At 41.5% G+C, this 22,625-nt stretch overlaps 1 protein-coding gene across 1 annotated transcript in view; it reads right to left on the bottom strand.

Moving 5' to 3' along the window:
* Positions 1 to 22,625, bottom strand: part of taf1 (TAF1 RNA polymerase II, TATA box binding protein (TBP)-associated factor) — a 100,168-nt gene that overhangs the window by 27,536 nt on the left and 50,007 nt on the right. Inside the window, exons 25-35 of the mRNA XM_067997051.1 lie at positions 17,350 to 17,591; positions 15,119 to 15,332; positions 13,694 to 13,859; positions 11,755 to 11,966; positions 4,812 to 4,920; positions 3,447 to 3,545; positions 2,835 to 3,012; positions 1,738 to 1,805; positions 585 to 707; positions 387 to 479; positions 178 to 262 (exon numbers count right to left, since the gene is read on the bottom strand). Of these exons, the coding sequence (XP_067853152.1) occupies positions 178 to 262; positions 387 to 479; positions 585 to 707; positions 1,738 to 1,805; positions 2,835 to 3,012; positions 3,447 to 3,545; positions 4,812 to 4,920; positions 11,755 to 11,966; positions 13,694 to 13,859; positions 15,119 to 15,332; positions 17,350 to 17,591 (1,589 nt within the window). The remainder of the gene's footprint in view (positions 1 to 177; positions 263 to 386; positions 480 to 584; positions 708 to 1,737; positions 1,806 to 2,834; positions 3,013 to 3,446; positions 3,546 to 4,811; positions 4,921 to 11,754; positions 11,967 to 13,693; positions 13,860 to 15,118; positions 15,333 to 17,349; positions 17,592 to 22,625) is intronic.

Below are 22,625 nucleotides of genomic sequence, written 5' to 3'. Positions count from 1 at the left end.
TTAGCCACAGCCCTTAAGCTCATTCTCACACCCTCCAGAGCCCAACTGCCTACAGTTCCACTTATACAAGGAAGTGTGCACTGAACTGTGCTCGTTAAATTAAAATATAAATGAACAACCCTCGATTAGAAATGCAGTGATGGGACTGTGTTGGAGAAGACATGCTATGGGTTTTACCATTATACTTGATGCTATTGGAGAGAATAAGTTCCACATCCTGCAGGAAGACCTCACAATTCTGGTACTTGTGTTTGGAAATATTCTGAAACACCAAAGACATGGAGAGATTTTAGTAACTACATGATAGAATGGACTACAAGTGAATGCAGAAACTCCATGCAGCCACTTAAGAAGCTTCCAACAAGTCCTCAGGTTAATTTTCATACCTTTCGCACTGAGTCAAGGTCCATGGGATTTGTGATCACTTTGTAATAATCAGGAACAAACTTCTTATTAACAGGATGATGGAAGGGCCAGGACTGACAGGAGGAAGGAAAAGCGTTAACAATACAGATCAAAACAGTTCTCACAATTTAATTTGAATCTATCTTTTAGAGGAGACAGACACAACAAGACTGACTTACATCTGCTACAGCCATCATCTTTTGAGTGACGATGTTATCCAGTATAAAGGAGAAAGCAACCTGATCGTCATCATCCAGAAGAGGATTAATAGCTTTCTCCAGGCGAACAAGTTTATCTTCTTTCTAATAAAAGCAAATAAAATCTTGAACCTTAATATTAGCCACAAATAAAAAAACCTCCCCCAATGAAACCATCACATTATAAACCAATTGAATAAAACCTTAAGTTATAAAGAAGGGTTGTCAGCGCATTGGAGACCCAAGTTTGAATCCTTGGGTCAAGTGATATTCACACTTGGATTCCCCTCATTGATGGGGGCCACAATGCCAGTCGAGAGCAAGATGGAGAGAGACAGAAAACAGACTTACCCAATGTTCAATCAATGACAGGCACCAGTCTCAAAGACTTGAGCACAAAATGCAGGCTGACACTCTAGTGCAGTATTGAGGGAGTGCTGCACTGCCTTTCATTTGAGATGTTAAACCGAGGTCTGGTCCACCCTCTCAGATGGACGTAAAAGATCCCACGGCACTATTTCGAAGAGCAGCAGGGGAGTTTCCTGTCCAATATTTATCCCTCAACTAACATCATTAAAACAGATTATCTGGTAATTAACTGATTGCTGTTTGTGGGACCTTGCTGTGCGCAAATTGGTAGCCACATTTCCCACATTACAACAATGACTACACTTTACGAGTCCTTTAGGAGCGGTGTGTGTGTGTGTGTGTGTGTGTGTGTGTGTTTGTGTGCGCGCGCGAGCGAGAGTGAGGGAATCTGAGTGTGCGAGTGAGTCTTTATTTTCTTTCTTTCAGTCCTTGAGCAGATTTTGGCCAGTTTAACTCTCATGCATTGTAAAGGGCACAGTTTTTACAATGATTTCCACGTGCTCACAGAATTCTTCTCATGAATGGTACAGCAAACATATTGTAAAGTGACAATGTCAGCTAGACCAAAAAGATTTCCTCCAAAAAATGAACTCAACAATGAGCAGCTTTTTAAAAAATATTTAATCCAAATTTTATTAAATATTCTTATTAATATTTTAGCATTCTCGTTTATTTTAAGTGCAGTACAAGTGTCAGGAAAGCAGAGATTATAGGTTGCAATGGGAAGCACACAGCAGGTTGATACATAACGAGTCTCACTACTCACCTCTTTGAACTTCATGTCACAGAGTTCCACCATACTTTGGGCAATTTGCGTCAGAGGATGCTTCACACCTAGAGAGGCAAACAACTACTCAGTGCATCAATTCACATACCACTTCTGTAACCATTCACAAACCTGCATACAACGCATCACCGAGCTCTCCTCACATGACCATCATCACTTACTCATATGTGCAATACCTCCACTTCATAACTGCCTGCTTCCAAATTACTCCACGCCCTTTTTACTCAACTGGATGGAGTTCCACTTCACTCACAGAACGTTACAGCACAGAAAAAGGCCATTTGTCCTGTCAAGCCTGTACCCATGTTTTTCTCCACGTAACCTAATCACATTCTCCTTCTCATGTCCCACGTACTTCAATATTCCTCTTTTTCAAGAAACTATCTAATTCCCTTTCAGAAGAATTTATGGACTCCACTTCAATAATTCCACATTCCGACCACCTCACTACAAAGAATTGGTGACCTCACATTACTGTCTCACCAATCATTTTTTAATCTTATAATCCTTCATAACCTTATAGACTTTGTATCAGGTTACCCTTAACCATCTCATTCTAATGAAAAAAGCCCTAACTTCCCAAGCCTCTCTTTATAATTATCCCTTATTCCTGGTAACATTCTAGGGAATCTGTGCTGCACTTTTTCCTTCGCTTTTATATCCTTCCTACAATGAGGTGCCCAAAAATATGCAAATTACTCCAACTGTGGCCTAAGGTCTTGTACAAGTTCAACATTATCTCATTTTTATTTTCTACACCTCTAGACACAAAACCAAGAACTCCATTTGCTTTTGTTATGATCTTATCTAATTGTCCTGCTACTTTTAATGACTTGTGTATCTGCACACCAAGGTTCCTCTGCTCCTCTAATCAAAATATTACTGTTTAAGGTTATTTTCCTTTCCTTATTCTTACTTCACATTTTTCAACACTGAATTGCATCTGTTACCTATCTGCCCATCTATTTAACTCCTTATCTCAGAAACATAACCCTTCTACAATACAATTCATGGCTCCTTCATGAACTTAAAGTAAATAATATAAATGATTTGTGGTGATCACTTGCAGCTCTTACCATTGTAAGTGACACAATTTTTTACAATAAGTTCCACATACTCTCGGAATTCTTCTCGTGAATGGTACATCCGTTTGCGGACATTCTCTCTCAAGGTCTGCAGGTCCATTGGTTTCGTGATAATTTTATAATAATCCTTCACAACCTTCGCGTTAACGGGAGTGTGGAATGGATAAGTCTGGGAAGAACAAGAGGAGAATTTAATACAGAAGGTCAAAGGTAATGGAAAGTTTCTCTCCTGTTTGAACCAACACATTATCCTCTTACATAGCTACTCTTAAAATAATTTAATGGAAAAAGTGAACTAAACGATATTATGGAGCACGTTAATGGGAATACTGCAAAGCGATGCATTTATCACACAGTTCCCAAGTGAAGACAATCCCTACAGGCCTCATTGGGCTCCATTTTCTAAACCCCATCTATCTATAGCTAGTGTTCACTGATACCAATTTAGGGGCTGTTTTATGCTATGAGCCCAAGTCCATGTATGAGAGGTGAAAGCAAAACATGGTGATCTGCTGTGCTCATCCAGTCTCACATTTCATTTTTCTAATTGTTGCCCCTTCCCTCTTCCAAGCCTTAAATTGAAGAAAACAAGTGAACTCTCACGTTTACTAGGTCTCGCATGTCGTTGATAATTCCTTCCAGTATGGATGACAGGGTGACCATCGGGTCTGTCCGTCGCCTGTGAATGGACTTGTGAGGTCTCTATTAAGAGAGAAAGAAAACAAAAGCGAACAGTTTTGCAGCATCAAGGGCTCTGATCACCAGAATAACCTTACTTACCTCTTATTCTACACAGCTATCTGACCTTGGCTGAATGATTACCTCTACTTTGTCAAAATATTACCAACCCTTTCCCAAAAATCTGAAGTAGTGGATGAGCGAGAACTATCTCCAACTTGACTTTGTCCTGCCAAAAGCTCTGTATCCTTGTGCGACTCCATCCCTCTCCCTGGTTGTTCCTCAAACTGAAGCTTATGTTGGCAATCTTGATGTCCTGTTTGATCTTAGGATAAGGATTTTGAAGCTGAGCTTATCACCAAAATCACCTATTTCCATCTCTGCAAAATTGACCACCTCTGCCCTGACCTTATCCCTACTGTCAATGAAACCATTATTCACACTGCAGACATCTCTGGACTCAACTTCTCCAACACTTTCATTACTGGCCTTCTGTGCTACACCTTAAATAAACTTTAACTTGTCCAAAATTCTTGCAGGCATTCTATCGACGCAAAGCGCAACCCACCCATCCTTGCTGACCTTCATTGGCTCCCCATTCCTTCAATACACTGAATTCAAAGTCCTTGCTTCATTTACAAATCCTTCTATGACCTTGACTCACCCTACTTTTGCAACTTCTTTCAATCCTGTATCTCAGCTTGTTTCCTCCACTCTTCCAATTTTGATCTCCTGTGTATTTCCCTCTTCACTCCACCATCAATGGCAGAGCCTTTAGCAATCAACACAGTGCACTCGAGTTAGTTCCTAAACCTCACCATCTTGTTTAATCTCTCTCCAGCTTCAAAAGCCCCTTCAAAAACTATGTTGACAACCATGCTTTCGGTCACTTTTCCGAATTCTTCACCTTTTACTGCTTGGCATCCATTCTCTGTGAGGTCCCTTGTTCCCTTCAGGTTAATTATTTTAAAGGTGCTACGTAGAAGCAAGTTGTTGTTCCAAAGGACAACATGCTAACTCAGTGCACCAAGTCCCCCTTTCTGGGTATATTCATATTAAGTAATCTCTTGTCTCCTGCACTAATTTTTTTAGATTTCAACAAATATAGTGTTAAGAATAAAACAGTAGGATATTGATGAAATTATATTGCAGAATTTCTTGAACTGAAATTAAAATTATACCAGTAACTGTTCTAAATAACCTCTAATCATTTACTAAGTTATTTTAAATTTGGCTCAGACAGCAACAACCAGTATTTCAGGAAGCAGTACAAATAAAATCAGGACTTACATTTAAGTAATCACAGTGGACCGTAGTTCCCACCCGTCTGCGGCGTTTTGGAGGCAGCTGCTGTTTGGGGAATTTGAGGACCAAAGATTTCCTGCGCACTTCATCTGCACTGAAATGCCAAATGTTAAATATAGAGATTAGAGAGAAGTTACAGGATGCTTCAGAAATTCAGATGCATAAATTATGTCACACTTGAGAAGTGACTTTGGCACACTGTGAAATTGGCAGGTTTATGGATTTTTAACGTGCAACAATGAAAGCTCGAAATTAACTCGTAGAAAGAAGTTCATCAATGTCAAAACAGATTGTACAGTTTTATACATTGACAGGAACATAGGAATTGCTAGACGAAAAAAGACCAAGGACCATCTAGTTCACCTTCTATCATCCTGGTAGTCGCATGATACAACAATAATGGAATTGTCAACTAATCATTGAAATCAATCACTATCAATTAAGTCTACAATAGACCCAGACATAAGGCGAGGAAAATACCAGTGGTGGAAAGCTTTGGGAACCACAGGTCCAAAGTCACTTGTTTCACCTAAGCCTGCTGCATTTATATGTCATATCTCAAATTACTCATACACTCTATCCAAAAATATTATTTTCTGAAAGAAATCTATCTAATTTGCACTTGAATGAATCAATACTATCTCCTTCCACCATCTCCCTAGGGAGCATGTTCCATAGATTGACCATTCGCTCGCTGAAATAATGTTTCCGCAGATTAGTTTTGAATTAACCCCACTTCAAGCGCAGGTCATGTCCTCAGGTTCTACTGTTCTGGACAAGGTGAAGTAGCTTGTCATGGTCGACATTAACTAGTCCCTTTAGAATCCTAAAAATAGCAATCACATCACCTCTCCACCTTCTCTTTTCCAGTGAGAATATGCCCAATTTATATAAGTGCTCCTCATACTCCAATCCTTCCATCCCCTCAATCATTCTGGTTGCTCTCTTCTGTATCCATTCAATTGCTACAAAATCCTTTTTGTACTGTGGCGACCAAAACAGTACATAGTATTCTAAGTGCGATCACACCCATGAGTTATAAAGTGGCAGAATTACCTCACTATTTTGGCTCAATATTGACCTTCTACTACATACCAACAACTAATTTGCTTTACTCACTGTTCCGATAGCTTCAATTTATTAACAATCAGGACCCTGAGATCACTTTCATTTTCCATGCATATTATTTTGTTTCCAATCAAAATAATTGCAGAGAAATTGTAACCCAATAAATACCAAAATACTTCCGAATGAAATAAAACAGATGTTACGATGAGTGCCTTGAACGCCAGTAATATTAAAAATACACTGTTGTACAACTTGTAGAGAACACATTGTCCTTTTGTATGAGATTTTCTAGTTCAGTTTTAAAACATGAATGAGGAACAGTTTCCTTTCTTTGCTCATCTCTCTCCCGTGGAAGAAAGTAGTTTCCAGCCAGTTATATAAATTAGCTATAAGATCGAAAGACCAACCCAAGTTATTAACTTTTAAATAGTGAGCAGAAACAGGGCGTAGGGCAGCTTAGCTTAGGTTGGCTGGCATGGCAGCGGGCCTGGAAGAGTTGAGGCCGCAGCAGGAAAAGCCAGTCCTTGGTGGCAGGAAAAAGAGTCAAGCCAGGAAGAGTTGAAGAAGCGGCAACAAAGATGGTCAGAAAGGTTGGGAGGAACCAGGAAGAGCCAGGTTCAGAATGGGAGGAGAGGGCAGGACAGGCCACAGTAGGTCAGATGCCAATCCGGAGGCCAAGGAGCATGCATGGAGCAGGCCAGAGACCGAGGAGTGGGAAAAGAACAGAACTGGAGGCTAGCTAGCAGGGCCAAGGGGATGAAAGCAGCAAAGAAAAGGAATAGCTGGGAGTTGGCACCACAGCATCACCGGGGTGGGACATCGGCAACTGTATGCTGAAGGCTCAATGATTTCTGTCAGTGATCAGACCAACACTGGAAATCATATTAGAGTGCCATCTATTGTACTGGCATTACAAAAGGCATTTGATAAGGTGCCACATAAAAGGTTGTTACACAAGGTTGGAGTTGGGGGTAAAATATTAGCATGGATAGAGGATTGGTTAACAGACAGAAAACAGAGTGTAGGGATAAATGGGTCATTTTCAAGTTGGCAGGCTGTAACTAGTGGGGTACCGCAAAGATCAGAGCTTGGGCCTCAGCTATTTACAATCTATATTAATGACTTGAATGAAGGGACTAAGTGTAACGTTACCAAGTTTGCTAACGAAACAAAGCTAGGTGGGAAAGTAAGCAGTGGGGAGGACACAGAGTCTGCAAAGGGATATAGACAGGTTAAATGAGTGGGCAAGAAAGTGGCAGATGGAGTATAAGGTGGGGAAATGTGAGATTATTCACTTTGGTAGGAAGAATAGAAAAACAGAATATTTTTTAAATGGTGAGAAACTATTAAATGTTGGTGTCCAGAGAGACTTGGGTGTCCTCGTACAAGAAACACAAAAAGTTAGCATGCAGGTACAGCAGGCAATTAGGAAAGCAAATGGCATGTTGGCCTTTATTGCAAGAGGGTTGGAATACAAGAGTAAGGAAGTCTTACTACAATTGTACAGGGCTTTGGTGAGACCGCACTTGTAGTACTGCTTACAGTTTTGGTCTCCTTATCTAAGGAAGCATATACTTGCCTTAGAAGCAGTGCAACAGAGGTTCACTAGATTAATTCCTGGGATGAGAGGATTGTCCTATGAGGAGAGGTTTAGTAGAATGGGCCTATACTCTTTGGAGCTTAGAAGAATGAAACATATAAGATTCTGAGGGGGGGCTCGACAGGGTAGATGCTGAGAGGTTGTTTCCCCTATCTGGAGAGTCTAGAACTAGAGGGCACAGTCGCAAGATAAAGGGTCAGCCATTTAAGACTGAGATGAGAAGGAATTTCTTCACTCACAGGGTTGTGCATCTTTGGAATTCTCTACCCCCAGAGGGCTGTGGATGCTCAGTCGTTGAGTATATTCAAAGCTGTGATAGATAGATTTTTGAACTTTTGGGGAATCAAGGGATATGGGGATCAAGCAGGAAAGTGGAGTTGAGGTAGAAGAGCAGCCATGATCTGATTGAATGGTGGAGCAGGCTCGAAGGGCCGTATGGCCTACTCCTGCTCCTATTTCTTATGTTCTTATATTACAGGGAAGCGACAGAGGGACGCTACCACTACTGTGGTCATTTTAACATGACAATCTCCACAGGATGGGGGAGATAAGGGAGGGGATCCAGCAAAGGGGGTGGGGGAGAGGGGAATCCCATTTTATGGCAGCACCTTTGGGGGAGATCCCGAGTTCCTAAAGAAAAGCAAGGGAGTTCCCCTCAGTTTCCTGGCCAACATTTATATCTCAATCGACATCGAAAAAAATAATAGCACTAAAGAGTGACAAATCCCCAGGACCAGATGGTTTCCATCCCAGGGTTTTAAAGGAAGTAGGTGAGCACATTGCAGATGCCCTAACTATAATCTTTCAAAGTTCTCTAGATTCAGGAACTGTCCCTCTAGATTGGAAAATTGCATGTCACTCCGCTTTTTAAGAAAGGAGAGAGAGGGAAACCGGGGAATTATAGACCAGTTAGCCTAACATCTTTTGTGGGGAAAATGCTGGCGTCTATAATTAAGGATAGGGTGACTGAACACCTCGAGAATTTTCAGTTAATCAGAGAGAGCCAGCATGGATTTGTGAAAGGTAGGTCGTGCCTGACAAACCTGATTGAATTTTTTGAAGAGGTGACTAAAGTAGTGGACAGGGGAATGTCAATGGATGTTATTTATATGGACTTCCAGAAGGCATTTGATTAGGTCCCACATAAGAGACTGTTAGCTAAGATAGAAGCCCATGGAATCGAGGGAAAAGTACTGACTTGGTTAGGAAGTTGGCTGAGCGAAAGGCGACAGAGAGTAGGGATAATGGGTAGATACTCACATTGGCAGGATGTGGCAAGTGGAATCCCGCAGGGATCTGTCTTGGGGACTCAATTATTCACAATATTTATTAATGACTTAGATGAAGGCATAGAAAGTGTCATATCTAAGTTTGCCAATGACACAAAGATTGGTGGCATTGTAAGCAGTGTAGCTGAAAACATAAAATTACAAAGCGATATTGATAGATTAGGTGAATGGGCAAAACTGTGGCAAATGGAATTCAATGTTGACAAATGTGAGGTCATCCACTTTGGATCAAAAAAGGATAGAAGAGGGTACTTTCGAAATGGTAAAAAGTTAAAAAACAGTGGATGTCCAAAGGGACTTAGGGGTTCAGGTACATAGATCATTGAAGTGTCATGAACAGGTGCAGAAAATAATCAATAAGGCTAATGGAATGCTGGCCTTTATATCTAGAGGACAAGAGTATAAGCGAGCAGAAGTTATGCTGCAGCTCGACAAAACCCTGGTTAGACCGCACGTGGAGTACTGTGAGCAGTTCTGGGCACCGCACCTTTGGAAGGACACTTGGCCTTGGAGGGAGTGCAGCGTAGGTTTACTAGAATGATACCCGGACTTCAAGGGTTAAGTTACGAGGAGAGATTACACAAATTGGGGTTGTATTCTCTGGAGTTTAGAAGGTTAAGGGGTGATCTGATCGAAGTTTATAAGATATTAAGGGGAACAGATAGGGTGGATAGAGAGAAACTATTTCCGTTGGTTGGGGATTCTAGGAGTAGGGGGCACAGTCTAAAAATTAGAGCCAGACCTTTCAGGAGTGAGATTAGAAAACATTTCTACACACAAAGGGTGGTGGAAGTTTGGAACTCTCTTCCACAAATGGCAATTTACACTAGCTCAATTGCTAAATTTAAATCTGGGATAGTTAGCTTTTTGGCAATCAAAGGTATTAAGGGATATGGGCCAAAGGCGGGTATATGGAGTTAGATCACAGATCAGCCATGATCTTATCAAATGGCAGAGCAGGCACGAGGGGCTGAATGGCCTGCTCCTGTTCCTATATTCACCAAAACAGATTATCCTCTCATTTCTAGCCATACAAACTCCCACAATTCCTTGCCCTCCCATCTCCACTGCACGCATGACACACTTCCGCCCATGTCTTACCATTTTGTTCAGACCCTTTTATATTTTACTGGCTTTATTTCATATGTTCTAACCTCATCTAATGTGAACTGTCAGCTCCACCATGTGAAAGCTCTTTTATCCAATCTGACTGTAACACCATCTACAGCTTCAGATTGGTGCTACTTATCTTTGCCAGGAAAGAGCCCCTTTTCCAAACGTCTACTGCCAATTTCCAATCTTTTGTATCGATAAAAATCTTCTTCCTGCCCCTTCTCACACAGAATAAAAAAAAACCTAGATTCTCCCCATCAAATCATCAAACTGAGTGACTCTGAAGTTTTGCTTTCATTATCTTACCTGGCAGGTCACTCACGTGTTAATCACTTTTGCATCAAGAAATGATTTCTAACATCTGTCCTAAACTTTCCATACACCAGTTTTAATCTATTCCTTTTGTTCTAGTCAACTGGCATAACCTTATCTATGCTAGTTAACATCTTGTGTACATCTATAAGGGCCACTTTCTGTTGTCTCCTTTCAAGGCATAAATGCACTACTCTTTGCTCATAACGCAATCTTTTGACACCAGGGATCTCCCTAGTGGCTCTTTACTGCACTACCTCCATGACTTGAATTTTTCTGTTACATCTTAATGACCAAAACAAAATACTCTATTCAGGGTGTGGTCTGACCAGGGATCTGTACAGTTTCAGTATGGCATCCTCTGATTTATATTCAATTGTCCTTGCAAAATAATTAAGTTTGTTTATTGTACAAGTTGACATGTCTGCTCCATCTGCTGCTTCACAACAAGTTTCTTTTTCTGTTTTATCTTCAGCTATTTCTATCATATACTTGTAACATCCATTTTTCCTGCCAACACATAATAACTTGCAATTATCTGTGTGGAATTTTGCCTGCCACTGATCTGCCTCGTCTGTCTCAAAAGTGCCCTTCCTGCGCCCCACCCCCCACCCCCACCACCGCCCCTCTCTGGTTTAGTATCATCTGCAAATTTCACCTGTGTGCACTGGGTTTCTATATCTAAATCACTAATTTAGATTAGAAACAGTCGGGACTCCAGCACTCAGCACTTCCTCTCTCCCCCCCCACACAGACATCAATCACCTAATAAGTAACCTTTGCTTTTTTTCCTTCAGCAATTCTTTATCTGCACCTGGATTTTACTTTGAATTCCTACAGTTTTCAGCTTCAGTAACAGCTTTTTATGAGGAATTTTAACTAGGGCTTTTTGGAAATCTAAGTACACCATGTCACATAGTTTCCAACTGTCTACTTGGAATGTCACTTCCTCAAAAAACTCGATTTTTATCTGCTCCATCTGCTGCTTCGTCACATCCTTAACAATGCCAACAACTTGCAATTATATAGTACCTTTAATGTAGAAAAATGTCCCAACGTGCTTAACGACCTTAGAAACCTGATCATGGTGCTATTTGTACATGCCCAAGAAAGCAATGCAGGCTAACAACATCTGTTCTTATTTGTTTACCATAAGGCATGCACCCCAACGTTTCCACCACATCCCACTTTATCGAGATTACCCTGATTGACAGAATGTCAGTCTGTTATAACAAACTTTTCTTGTACACATCTATCAGTACAGTACCCACAATGCTCAATTGTAAATTTAGACTGGCCTAAACAAACAAGGTAGCACCGAGTTTAAACAAAAAACATTCAACAGGTGCAAGACATTTGTGACAAGGTGCCTGTAAAATAAGTAGAAACATCCATTTCTCACCTGCATGACCACAAACCTGCTGTGCAAGTTTTATTCCCATCTTTCAAAATAGTTATCCATTATTCTTTTTAGTATCTCCTTGGGCAGGTTAACTATGCAAAATTCCTTTCTTGCCCTCATCACTAACCATAATTTCTTACTTACCTCTCAATCAGCTGTTTGCCCAGCACAATTTTGGTTCCTTCCACTTTGATAAGTTCCTCGTTGTCATTGGGTATAACAGTCTTTTCAAGCTCCTCCTCCTGTTCCTCTGTCATCGCAACTGGGTTACTTGGTGGAGCATTTGTTTGGTAATACAGAGGACAAAACTTATTGGTCCTCATGTGGCCAATGGCACCACAGGCACCACATTTTAGCTGTAAATAGGGAAAAGAAAGAAGGGAGCTTTGAATTCTTCCCAGAACTTCCAATTGCAAGGCTTTTTTTTAAACCCCATTGACTAGCTAACGATAAAACACCTGGTTCAGATTAACAGTAACTCCGAAAATGTGGGATAAACTATTTCTTAACTCTAGATCCCAAGTGTTCCGAGCACCTTGGTGGTGTTTACAAACACAAATATTTCAGACACTTTCCTGGCAGGGAGACAGTTTTTAATATTCTCTGCCCCACCATGTGCTCTCAAGAGCACCTCCTGGCTGCTATTCCATCCTGCTTTCACTTTGCTAGTGGCAGGGCAACACAGCATACTCTGGAGACAGACCTACTCCAGAATCTGTTGCAGCCTGAAACTGCACTGTAGGTAATAAGGAGATATCCTATAGACATTTATGTTTTAAATTTCTTCATTATCAATGTTTTACCATCCCTCTTCATATTTAATAGACTTGAGCAGTCTGGCTAGATCTGGAATTTGTCCACAGTCTTCACTCATTAAGATAAATGTAAAAGGAATCAATTCAACACAACTACCATTTCCTGAGTACATACGTTTCTACTTAATTTATCCTTTAAACTATTTATTCTAATTGAACAAACACTTCACTTACTTTATATACACCCAAAGCAATTCTTTTAATTCCTCTTGCGGTTATCAACACTCTGTCTTACTTTCTCTTACTCTTTCTAACACTTGTTTAATTATCTTGGACTTCTTCCTGTTGAAGCCTTCGTTCACAACCTCACCTTCTCCAATGATCTCGACAGCCTCTTGAGTTCTACCCTGCGCAAATTCCGACAATCCCACCATATTTTATACTAAGTCTCACTTCAGCAATCACTCCCACCCTGGACTACTTCCAGTTATTCTCCACCCCAACACATTGATTTTAAAATCCTCCTTTGTCTACAAATTCCTCCAGGGCCTTGTTCCACCCTACTTGCAAACTCCGCCTGCCTTGTGTCCTAGCTCATACCCTCCACTCTTCTAAGTCTGGACAACGGTGCTTTCCCCCACCTCCACTCCTTAGTTGCAGTATCCATACATTCTGGATTCTTTTTCTCAGCCCTGTTTATCTCTCACCACTTTTAAAAAGCTTCCTCAAAACCTACATCTTTGATCTCATCTTCTGTCATCTCTCCTAACTTCTCCCAATTCCTATTTAATGTCTGATTTTTCCATTCTCCTGAGAAGTCCTCTGGGACATTTTAAAGGCTATATAAGTGTAAGCTGTTGACTTCCAGTCTTCACCGCTTTTTAATTCCTGGAAAAAAGAGGTCTTGGAAAGTGGTCAAAGAAAGCCAATGAGGATGGCACTGAATCTCAACTTACCAAAATGGAAACACAAGAAGTTTCAATAAGGAGCACATCTCAGCCCACCTCATTCACCCTGGAAATTAGGTCAATGTACAGGAATCACTCAGACCATTTTTGGGTCCCTTCAACTTTGGTGCAAAGCTAATTTTCCCCTAAACATAAACAAGTCTGACAGTTGAACCTGAATCTTTGAATAGATTTCATCTGAAATGAGACCGATCGATTAGGTCATGCAATCACTAAGTCTGTTCTCACTGGAAAAAGGAAGACTTGGTTAGGGTGTGAGGGGCCAAGAAAGGTAACAATTTTGACAATTGGAGTTTTGAAGTTACAAATGAAACTGGTTTCAGATTAGGTCAGGCCCTTCTGCTTGTTCAGATTGGTTACCTTAAGGTCAGGCCTTTCTTTGACCTTTTTGGGTTTTTTCTCTGGTGGTCCTTTCAATTTCTCCTTCTCCTGATTCCGTTTGAGTCGCCGAAGTTGTTCCTGAATTCTGCGTCGTTCTCGTCGCATTTCCTCACGATGTTGTTCATCAAATAGAGCAAATTTGCGGCTATGGAACACAGACACAAGAACATAAGAATGAAAGCTTTTTTTCCATCTAGTTTCCATGTTGTTTAGGTCTTTACCTGTTCAGATCATCATTTAATGCCCAGATATATCCCTCTTCTATCAAATAATGAATACAATGATATTTTTCTGAATACTTCCTCCAGTTCTGAATTTCCTAAGGTAGATGGGGGGGCAGTCTATTCCTTGCTGACACATAATACCCTGCATTTATCTGTATTGAACTTTGTCTGCCACTGATTTGCCTAATTGCAGATTTTACCCAACTCTTTTTGTCAGTCGCTGGCTGCCTCATCTGTCTCAAAAGTGCCCCTTAAATCTGAAATTTTAATCATCTCTCACCTTTGTATCAACAACAACTTGCATTTATAGAACATCTTTAACATAATGAAACATTGCAAGGCACTTCACAGGAGCATAATCAGACAATTGACTCCGAAAGGAGGAGACATTAGGACAGGTGAACAAAAGCTTGGTCAAAGAGGCAAATTTTAAGGAGGGTCTTAAAGGAGGAGAGAGGTGGAAAGAAGAAAGAAGAAAGCCTTGCATTTATATAGCGCCTTTCATAACCTCAGGACATCCCAAAGCGCTTTACAGCCAATTAAGTACTTTTGAAGTGTAGTTACTGTTGTAATGCAGGAAATGCAGCAGCCAATTTAATTTGTGCACAGCAATGAGATAATGACCAGATAATCTGCTTTAGTGATGTTGGTTGAGGGACAAACATTGGCCAGGACACCAGGGAGAACTCCCCTTCTCTTCTTCGATATAGTGCCATGGGATCTTTTACGTCCACATGGGAGGCTAGACGAGGCCTTGGTTTAACATCTCATCTGAAGGACGGCACCTCCGACAGTGCAGCGCTCCCTCAGTACTGCACTGGAGTGTCAGCCAGGATTATGTGCTCAAGTCTCTGGAGTGATACTTCAACCCACAACCTTCGGACTCAGAGGTGAGTGTTACCACTGAGCCACAGCTGGCGGGGAGGTTTAGGGATCATTTCTCTGCTCATCCTCATTTGTCCTTCAATACACTGCTTGCTACAAACGCATCCAAAAAATTAATTTTCCTTAATATTGATTAAGATTTCTTTTGCAAAAGCAATTATTTACAAGTCAGCTGCAATTTAATCCTAGATGTAAATTCTAACACCCTAGCAGAACAATAAAACCACTCTCCAGTATAACTGAGAAGTAGTGAACATTGAACACACATTGCTGCAATAAAAAACATTCCACTTACATAAAGTCTTCATCTTTTGTTGTCCGTATTCTAACATACGCATCGATTACAGCAACTTTCCTGACAGTCTCACATCTTACGTACTCCTTTCCATCTTCATCTCGGAATGTGCGATAAATCTTGAGCCGTCGTCCTGTTGCTGAGGAGTTAAGGCTGGTAACAGAGGCTGTATCATCATCTTTGTGTAACACTCCAGGGGTTGGAGTGCTGCACGCTGAAAGATCAAAGAAAATCACCTAGATATCATTTTTAATGTCAAATCAAACTGCTACGTAAGTACTTAATCCAAAGATGAAAGGAAAAAAAGAAAGGAGATCTGGGTGGACCAGCGCATTAGACACTGACCTTTCAACTTTGAGAAATCCAGCTCAGACTAATGAGATGAAAGCCTCCTCACTCTGCTGGCTGTAATGATCCTATATGAAACAAGTTTGGGCAGTCTCAAATCAGTTTCCACAGGATATGGCACTACAGCACAAAATTGTGCCCATTTTGGCACTAATGGGCTATCTCACTTAGAGAGGCCACAGGATGGCTGGTGCGGTAGGGAGTGCTCATCTGAGGTTGAGCACACTGTTAGAGCAGAGTGGAGGTAGCTTTACTCTGTAACTGGCTGCATTGTATGTGTCCCAAAAGCTTGATGTCGACACTAGGAGCCTGAAATGGGAAGAGGTCCATTCTCCAGCACTAACATCCCGCACCATGATAAACACAAGAGTTTAAAAATAGGAGATAAAGAACTGGCTTTTATGTGAGAGAGGACCAGCACAGCAAATAGGAAGGTATGGGGATGACTTAAGATCTATCGCATTCTGGAGAATGCAGCTAATTTTCACTCTGCTCCCATGCCAAGAAGGCAAGGATACAGTTCCATGGCACTGGCTGCCCTCTAATACCTCATTTTCATGTGTGACATTGCATGTTGGTAAGCTATTTAACCATGGGAGACATTACTGTTGAGCCCAATCCTGTCCTCATCTAATGTCCACTGGTGCACTTCCAGTAGACGTCACTGGTTAGGACTCTGGTGCTTTCACTGGCTAACAAATAATGTGCTAAATAATGTGCCTAAACAATCCAAGGCTTGAATGCACACTTGATCTCACAGTGTTTTTAAGTGGAGAAATACCTGTATGATTGAGTAGTTTGGTTGCAGTAGCCAATTGTTTAATGTGTTTATCCCCTAAGAAAATAAAATGAAACCAAACAAAAAATGCTGTGAAATGAAGCTCCCCAATGCCCCAGATAGTAAAGACAGGGAGTAACTGAGCCACACAGACCAAAACGTCTCAAACTCGATCAAGGTTTGTACTGAATTAGCTGATCTCAATCAGGACAGCAATATGGGCCCTAAGTCCCTTATGTTATACTTGAGTGCTGGACCTTGTTTTGTCCCTGGGATAGTTAAGGGAAATTCAGCCAATATTCCCACTCCTGGTCAGTGACCTCTGCTGTATGGCTGCCAGGTGAGAACAGGATTGGTCTCAGCTGTGATGCTCTCCAACACTCACCATCTAGGCTCAGACATGAAGAATTGCAAAGTATCTGAGGCTTGTTGGTGGTCAAGGGAGAAAACTGACAGGTGAAATAATAGAACGTCATTGATTGAGAATATAGAAGAACACAGAAGGATTTCATTATCTGTGATCTTTTCTTATTCTCATGATGCAGCTTCAGTCAACCATATTTCAGTCAACAATACAGCCACTCCTACAGTTTAACCACTTCCTTGCTGCAAAACTCAGCATTTTGCCAACAGCAAGCACTTGTGTCTATTACACCAAACTTCAATCTACCGAATGGTTAAAAAAAAAATCCAGTAATTTGTATAACTTGGATTCTACACAAAAAAAATCTTAACTGCAATCTTAACAATCCTGCTCACCTGCCTCTAATTTTTAACAGATTCAGTGCATTCTGGAGGAGAATTTTGAGTAGCACTGTTACTGAGATTGTTGTGCATTTTCAGTCAAGAAACTTAACACAAACTACCCAGGCACAATCAACATTTGAACTTTGACTTCCTCAGGGCTTAATTTGCCATTCTCAACTTCATCACCTACCCTCAGACTGACATCCTACCACACCCACCTTTAAACCCACTTCCTGCAGCACTCGGCTTCAGCCCCTCTCCCTGCAGCACCAGCCCACACATAGCAGCAGTTAAATCTTACCAAACAGTCAGTAAAATTATGCCTCTCCTGCAGCAATACTGAGCAAGTGTCACTCACATGAACCTTTCCTGTCTTTCTTCTCCTTTTTATCACGGTCCTTTTCATTTCCAATTTCCTCTCCCATCAACATCCTCTGCAGTTCCTTGCGCTCCTGCTCCTCACGCTCACGTGAAAGTTGCGAGCTTGTTTTCTTATTCTGTAACATGTTTTCAATATTTTTTCCCATTTCCTCAAAATCACTGTCTTCTGCTGAACTACTATCTGTGTCTGTGGAGAGAACCTCTGTTGAAGACAGGACCCTGAAAGTGAACAAAGCAATTCGACACTCTCTGGAATTACACTTGTCAGTTGTGTGAAAAATATTTTTTTTCAGTTTTGAATACATCAACAGAATTATCAAACAATGCAATCTTCAACTGGCTTGGAATTCAACCCAATGATGATACCGACAACGGTGATCAGCCCACATCTCTTCTTTGGCACGAGCATGAAGATGTATTGTAACACTGTTGGGAGCTGAACTGACTAATTAGTTATTCTGGGAAAACCAGTTGGTGAATGGCGCGCTCGTGATATTTTTGAGGTGCGAACGTTGATGTTGGGTAGCACCATCCTACACGGCACCAGTCTACTTCCACACTGCATAAAAGACTCTGACACGCAATGGAGCAACAGTTCCTTTTAACATTCTACATAAAACATACAAAAAAAGGGAAAGCTCCTTATGACGCCAAGGAGTGGCCAGAGGGGCGCATGCTTCCAGTGTGAAAAATGAACACAACCCTACAAGTTAAGCAATCATTCCTCTTCATTCAGAATCCTGCACACCTGGGATCTGGAGGACTGATGCCCTTGCAGGGTAAAGGGTCAGAAACTCCACTCACCAAGTCAGATTTAAAGTGCAAGCAGCAGTGTTTGATAAAAGTATGCATATTACTCCATGTGGTGATTTTACATACACATCAATGGACACCTATCGCATGATGTCCCAGATGCAGCTATGGAACAGATGGAATTACTTTTCACTGAGCCACAGGGTTCCCAGTGAGAGTTGTAACAGTGAAGAATATAGTCGACTAATGATTTTGCACATCTCTGATTGGAAACAAGATGTCTTTGGACAATGTTACTAAATGTAGGTCAAGGATAAATCCGGCAACTACAGGCCAGTCGGTTTAACCTCGGGGGTGGGGAAGCTTTTAGATACGATAATCCGGGACAAAATTGATAGTCACTTGGACAAGTGTGAATAATAAAGGAAAGTCAGTACGGATTTGTTGGAGGTGAAGGTTAACTAACTTGATTTGAGTTTTTTGATGAGGTAACAGAGAGGGTTGATGAGGGCAACGAGGTTGATGTTGTGTATATGGATTTTCAAAAGGCGTTTGAGTGCCACATAATGGGCTTGTCATGGAATAAAAGGGGCAGTGCCAGCATGGATATGAAATTGGCTAAGTGACACGAAACAGAGAGTAGTGGTGAACGGTTGTTTATCAGACTGAAGGAAGGTATACTGTGGTGTTCCCCAAGGGTTGGTACTAGGACTACTGCTTTTCTTGATATGTATTAATGACTTGGACTTGGGTGTACAAGGCACAATTTCAAAATTTGCAGATGACACAAAACTTGGAAGTGTAGTAAACAGTGAGGCGGATAGTGATAGACTTCAAGAGGACATAGACAGGCTGGTGGAATGGGTGGACACATGGCAGATGAAATTTAACACAGAGAAGTGCGAAATGATACATTTTGGCAGGAAGAATGAGGAGAGGCAATATAAACTAAATAGTACAATTCTAAAGGGGGTGCAGGAACAGAGAGACCTGCAGGTATACCTGCACAAATCTTTGAAGGTGGCAGAAAAGGTTGAGAAAGTGGTTAAAAAGCAGAGAAGGTTGAGAGGAGATTTGATAGAAGTGTTCAAAATCATGATGGGTTTAGATAAAGTAAATAAAGAGAAACAGTTCCCATTGGCGGAAGGGTCGAGATCCAGTGGACACAGATTTAAGGTAACTGGCAAAAGAACCAATGGCGACGTGAGGAAAACTTTTTTAATGCAGCGAGTAGTTATGATCTGGAATGCGCTGCCTGAAAGGGTGGTGATCGCAGATTCAATCATGGCTTTTAAAAAGGAATTGGATAAATATTTTAATAGAGAAAATTTGCAGGACTACGGGGAAAGAGCAGGGGAATGGGACTAACTGGACTGCTCTTACAAAGAGCAGGCACAGGCCTGATGGGCTGAATGGTCTCCTTCTGTGCTGTAACACAGATGAGAGTCTAAATGGGATAGAGGCGCAAAGGGATCTAGGTTATAAATAGCTGATGTTCCTGGCAAAGCAGTTTAGTACTTTTTTTAATTAAAATACAGAACTGTATTAGCAGCCACATGGTGGAACCAATGTTCTAGTCCTGATTTTGAGGTCCAAATACAAATGAAACCACCTTTGTCAGGAAACCTGAGAGCCCTGAGAACCAGTCATCTCAGTGGCAAATAGTGCTGATTGATGACCAGTGGATTAATCGTTTGAGCTTAAACCAGAGGCACTAACAGTGCAGTTTTCTACAACAGGAACTTGAGGCTATATATCTGAAGAGGTACAACTTGTGCAGGACCAGATCATGATTGCAATTCAGATTGAATGACAGTTTATCCACTGAATGGTCTTCATAAAACAAGACACCAAGGGGTGCTGAAAGGCACATGTGGATGGAACTAGGTCTCAGATGCAGATCAATAAGATGTTGGTGTTTTTAAGGCTTTTGAGACACTGTAGGAGAGATGCCTATGAAACTAAGATGAACATCACTGGATGCACTTTTTCAATTTCAAATTGTACACACAATTAATGGGTGATTTACATGACAACAGAAGAATGTCCCTTTCAGATGATGGTACGCCTTGGTTTAATACTCACCCCTTTCAACAGCCACAGCCCGTCAAGTCCAGGTACAGAATCCAGCCTGATAGCTGGCAGGTGTAACAGGATCAGGCAACTACTGTTCAATGCCAGGATGTTCCTGAATCACAGTTGCCAAGGCCAATAGTGGGTGAGTGGAGAGTTGAGGGGGGAACCTGAAACACTTGTACTTTCTGGGAACTTTCTTGGGTATTAAGTGAATGGAAGAAGCACAAATAGAAATATTTGTTTCTCAGCAAAAGAAAACAGGTCCAGACTCCAGGCGGACTTGTGTACAGTCCTTGAGCAAACAAATATCAGTTGCTGATTTCTAGCAATGCAAAAGATCTGTCGTTGTGCTGCAAAATTCTTGTAAGTCTATGTAATTACAGCTTGTTGCTCCTGTAAGGTGGTCTGATGCTTGTTCTTGATTAGCAGGAGGGATTGCTCTAGGAAAGAACCTTGACCTGTCCTCAGCACAGCCTGGTAATGAATGAACCCAACCCAGTGGATGTACTGGCAAGCAATGCGGACCTGAGCCAAATTCTCTGGGAAGGCATAGGTAACTGAAGGGTTTAATAAAAACAGAATATGCTGGAAACACTCAGCAGGTCAGGCAGCATCTGTGGAGAGAAAAACAGAGTTAACTTTTCAGGTCGATGATCTTTCATCAGCATTCTGAAAGGTCACAGACCTGAAACTTTAACCGTTTCTCCATCCACTGATACTGCCTGACTTACGAAGCGTTTCCAGCATTTTCTGTATTTATTTCAGATTTCCAGCATCCGCAGTATTTTGCTTTTGTCGAAGAGTTTAATAGTTTGGCATCACAATCAGAGTTCAGTTTTTGTCTCCTGGGTGGTGGCCTTTCCATACTTGGACAGCATTTAGAAAACAACTGATGAATCAGAGAGCTGAGTGGGGTGTAGCAAGTCAGCCAAGGCACAGTGGACCTAAAACCCCAAGTTAATTCTGGGTGTTCCTAAAAGTTGAAACCATCAAAAGCTTTGGTACTTTGATCAAAAGGGGTATCGTCCAGCAGATCATAATAGTTCCACTCTTCCTTCAGAGATTCCTCCTTCAATTCACTAGCTGGAAGCCAAGCTGATTCCAGGCAGTCACCTACGATGAAACAGACAGGAAAGTTGTGGACCAAGAACCCACAGTGAGGACAATGGTAAGTAGAACACCCATGAGTTCTCTGATCGACCTGCTGAAGATGTCAAATTTCTGATCAATGGACTTCGGCCATGCAAGTGGAAGTGCAAGAGAGGCTCTAGGACCTTCATACCCTGGAGATCTGAACCCCACCATCTAGGAGCTGCATGGAGCGCAGAAAGGGCAGATCTGAAGAGACAGGGACACACAGATCATAGGAAACCATGGTCACAATAACCACCCTGGACTCCCTAAGATTGGTTTCAAGTCCTCAAACAGAAGTTCCCTAAAGTAAAGGAGACAGCCTATTGGCTTGGATAGGGAATTGGTTAGGAGGAAGGAGACAAGAGAGTAGGGACAATGAGTATGTACTCAAATTGGCAGAATGTGACTAGTGGTGTCCCCCAGGGATCTGTACTGGGGCCACAACTTTTCACTATATTTATAAATGACTTGGATGAAAGAATAGAGAGCCGTACATCTAAGTTTGCTTGCAACACTAAGTTAGATGGCACAGTAAATAGTGTAGATCGGAGCAGAAAGTTGCAAAGGGACATTAATAGATTAAAGTGAGTGGGCAAAACTTTGGCAGATGGGGTACAATGTGGCAAAGTGTGAGGTCATCCACTTTGGACCCAAGAAAGAGGCTAATGGAATGTTAGCCTTTATAACTAGAGGGCTAGAATATAAAGGGGAGGAGGTTTTGCTACAGCTATATAAAGCCCTGGTTAGACCACATCTGGAGTACTGTGTACAGTTCTGGGCACTGCACCTTAGAAAGGATATATTGGCCTTGGAAAGAGTGCAGGGCAGATTCACCAGAATGTCACCAGGGCTCCAAGGGTTAGATTATGAGGAGCGATTACATAAACTAGGCTTGTTTTCTATGGAATATAGAAGGTGATTTGATTGAGGTTTTTAGGATTTTGAAAGGAATCGATAGGGTAGATGGAGAGAAACTTTTTCCGCTGGTGGGGAGTCTAGGACAGGGAGACATAACCTTAAAATCAGAGCTAGGCCATTCAGGAGAGAAGTTAGGAACCACTTCTTCACGCAAGGGTGGTAGAAGTGTGGAATTCTCGCCCACAAAAAGCAGTAGATGCTAGCTCAATTAGTCATTTTAAATCTGAGAGATCAGTAGATTTTTGCTAGCCAATAGTATTAAGGGGTATGGAGCCAAGGTGGGTGGGTGGAATTAGCATACAAATTAGCCATGATCTCAGTGAATGGTGGAACAGGTTCAAGGGACTGAATGGCCTACCCCTGTTCCTATAA

Source organism: Heptranchias perlo, chromosome 15 (genome assembly GCF_035084215.1).
Source record: "Heptranchias perlo isolate sHepPer1 chromosome 15, sHepPer1.hap1, whole genome shotgun sequence".
Taxonomy (NCBI): domain Eukaryota; kingdom Metazoa; phylum Chordata; class Chondrichthyes; order Hexanchiformes; family Hexanchidae; genus Heptranchias; species Heptranchias perlo.
The sequence above is the reverse complement of the archived record's forward strand: the minus strand, read 5'-3'. Positions and strand labels throughout refer to the sequence as shown.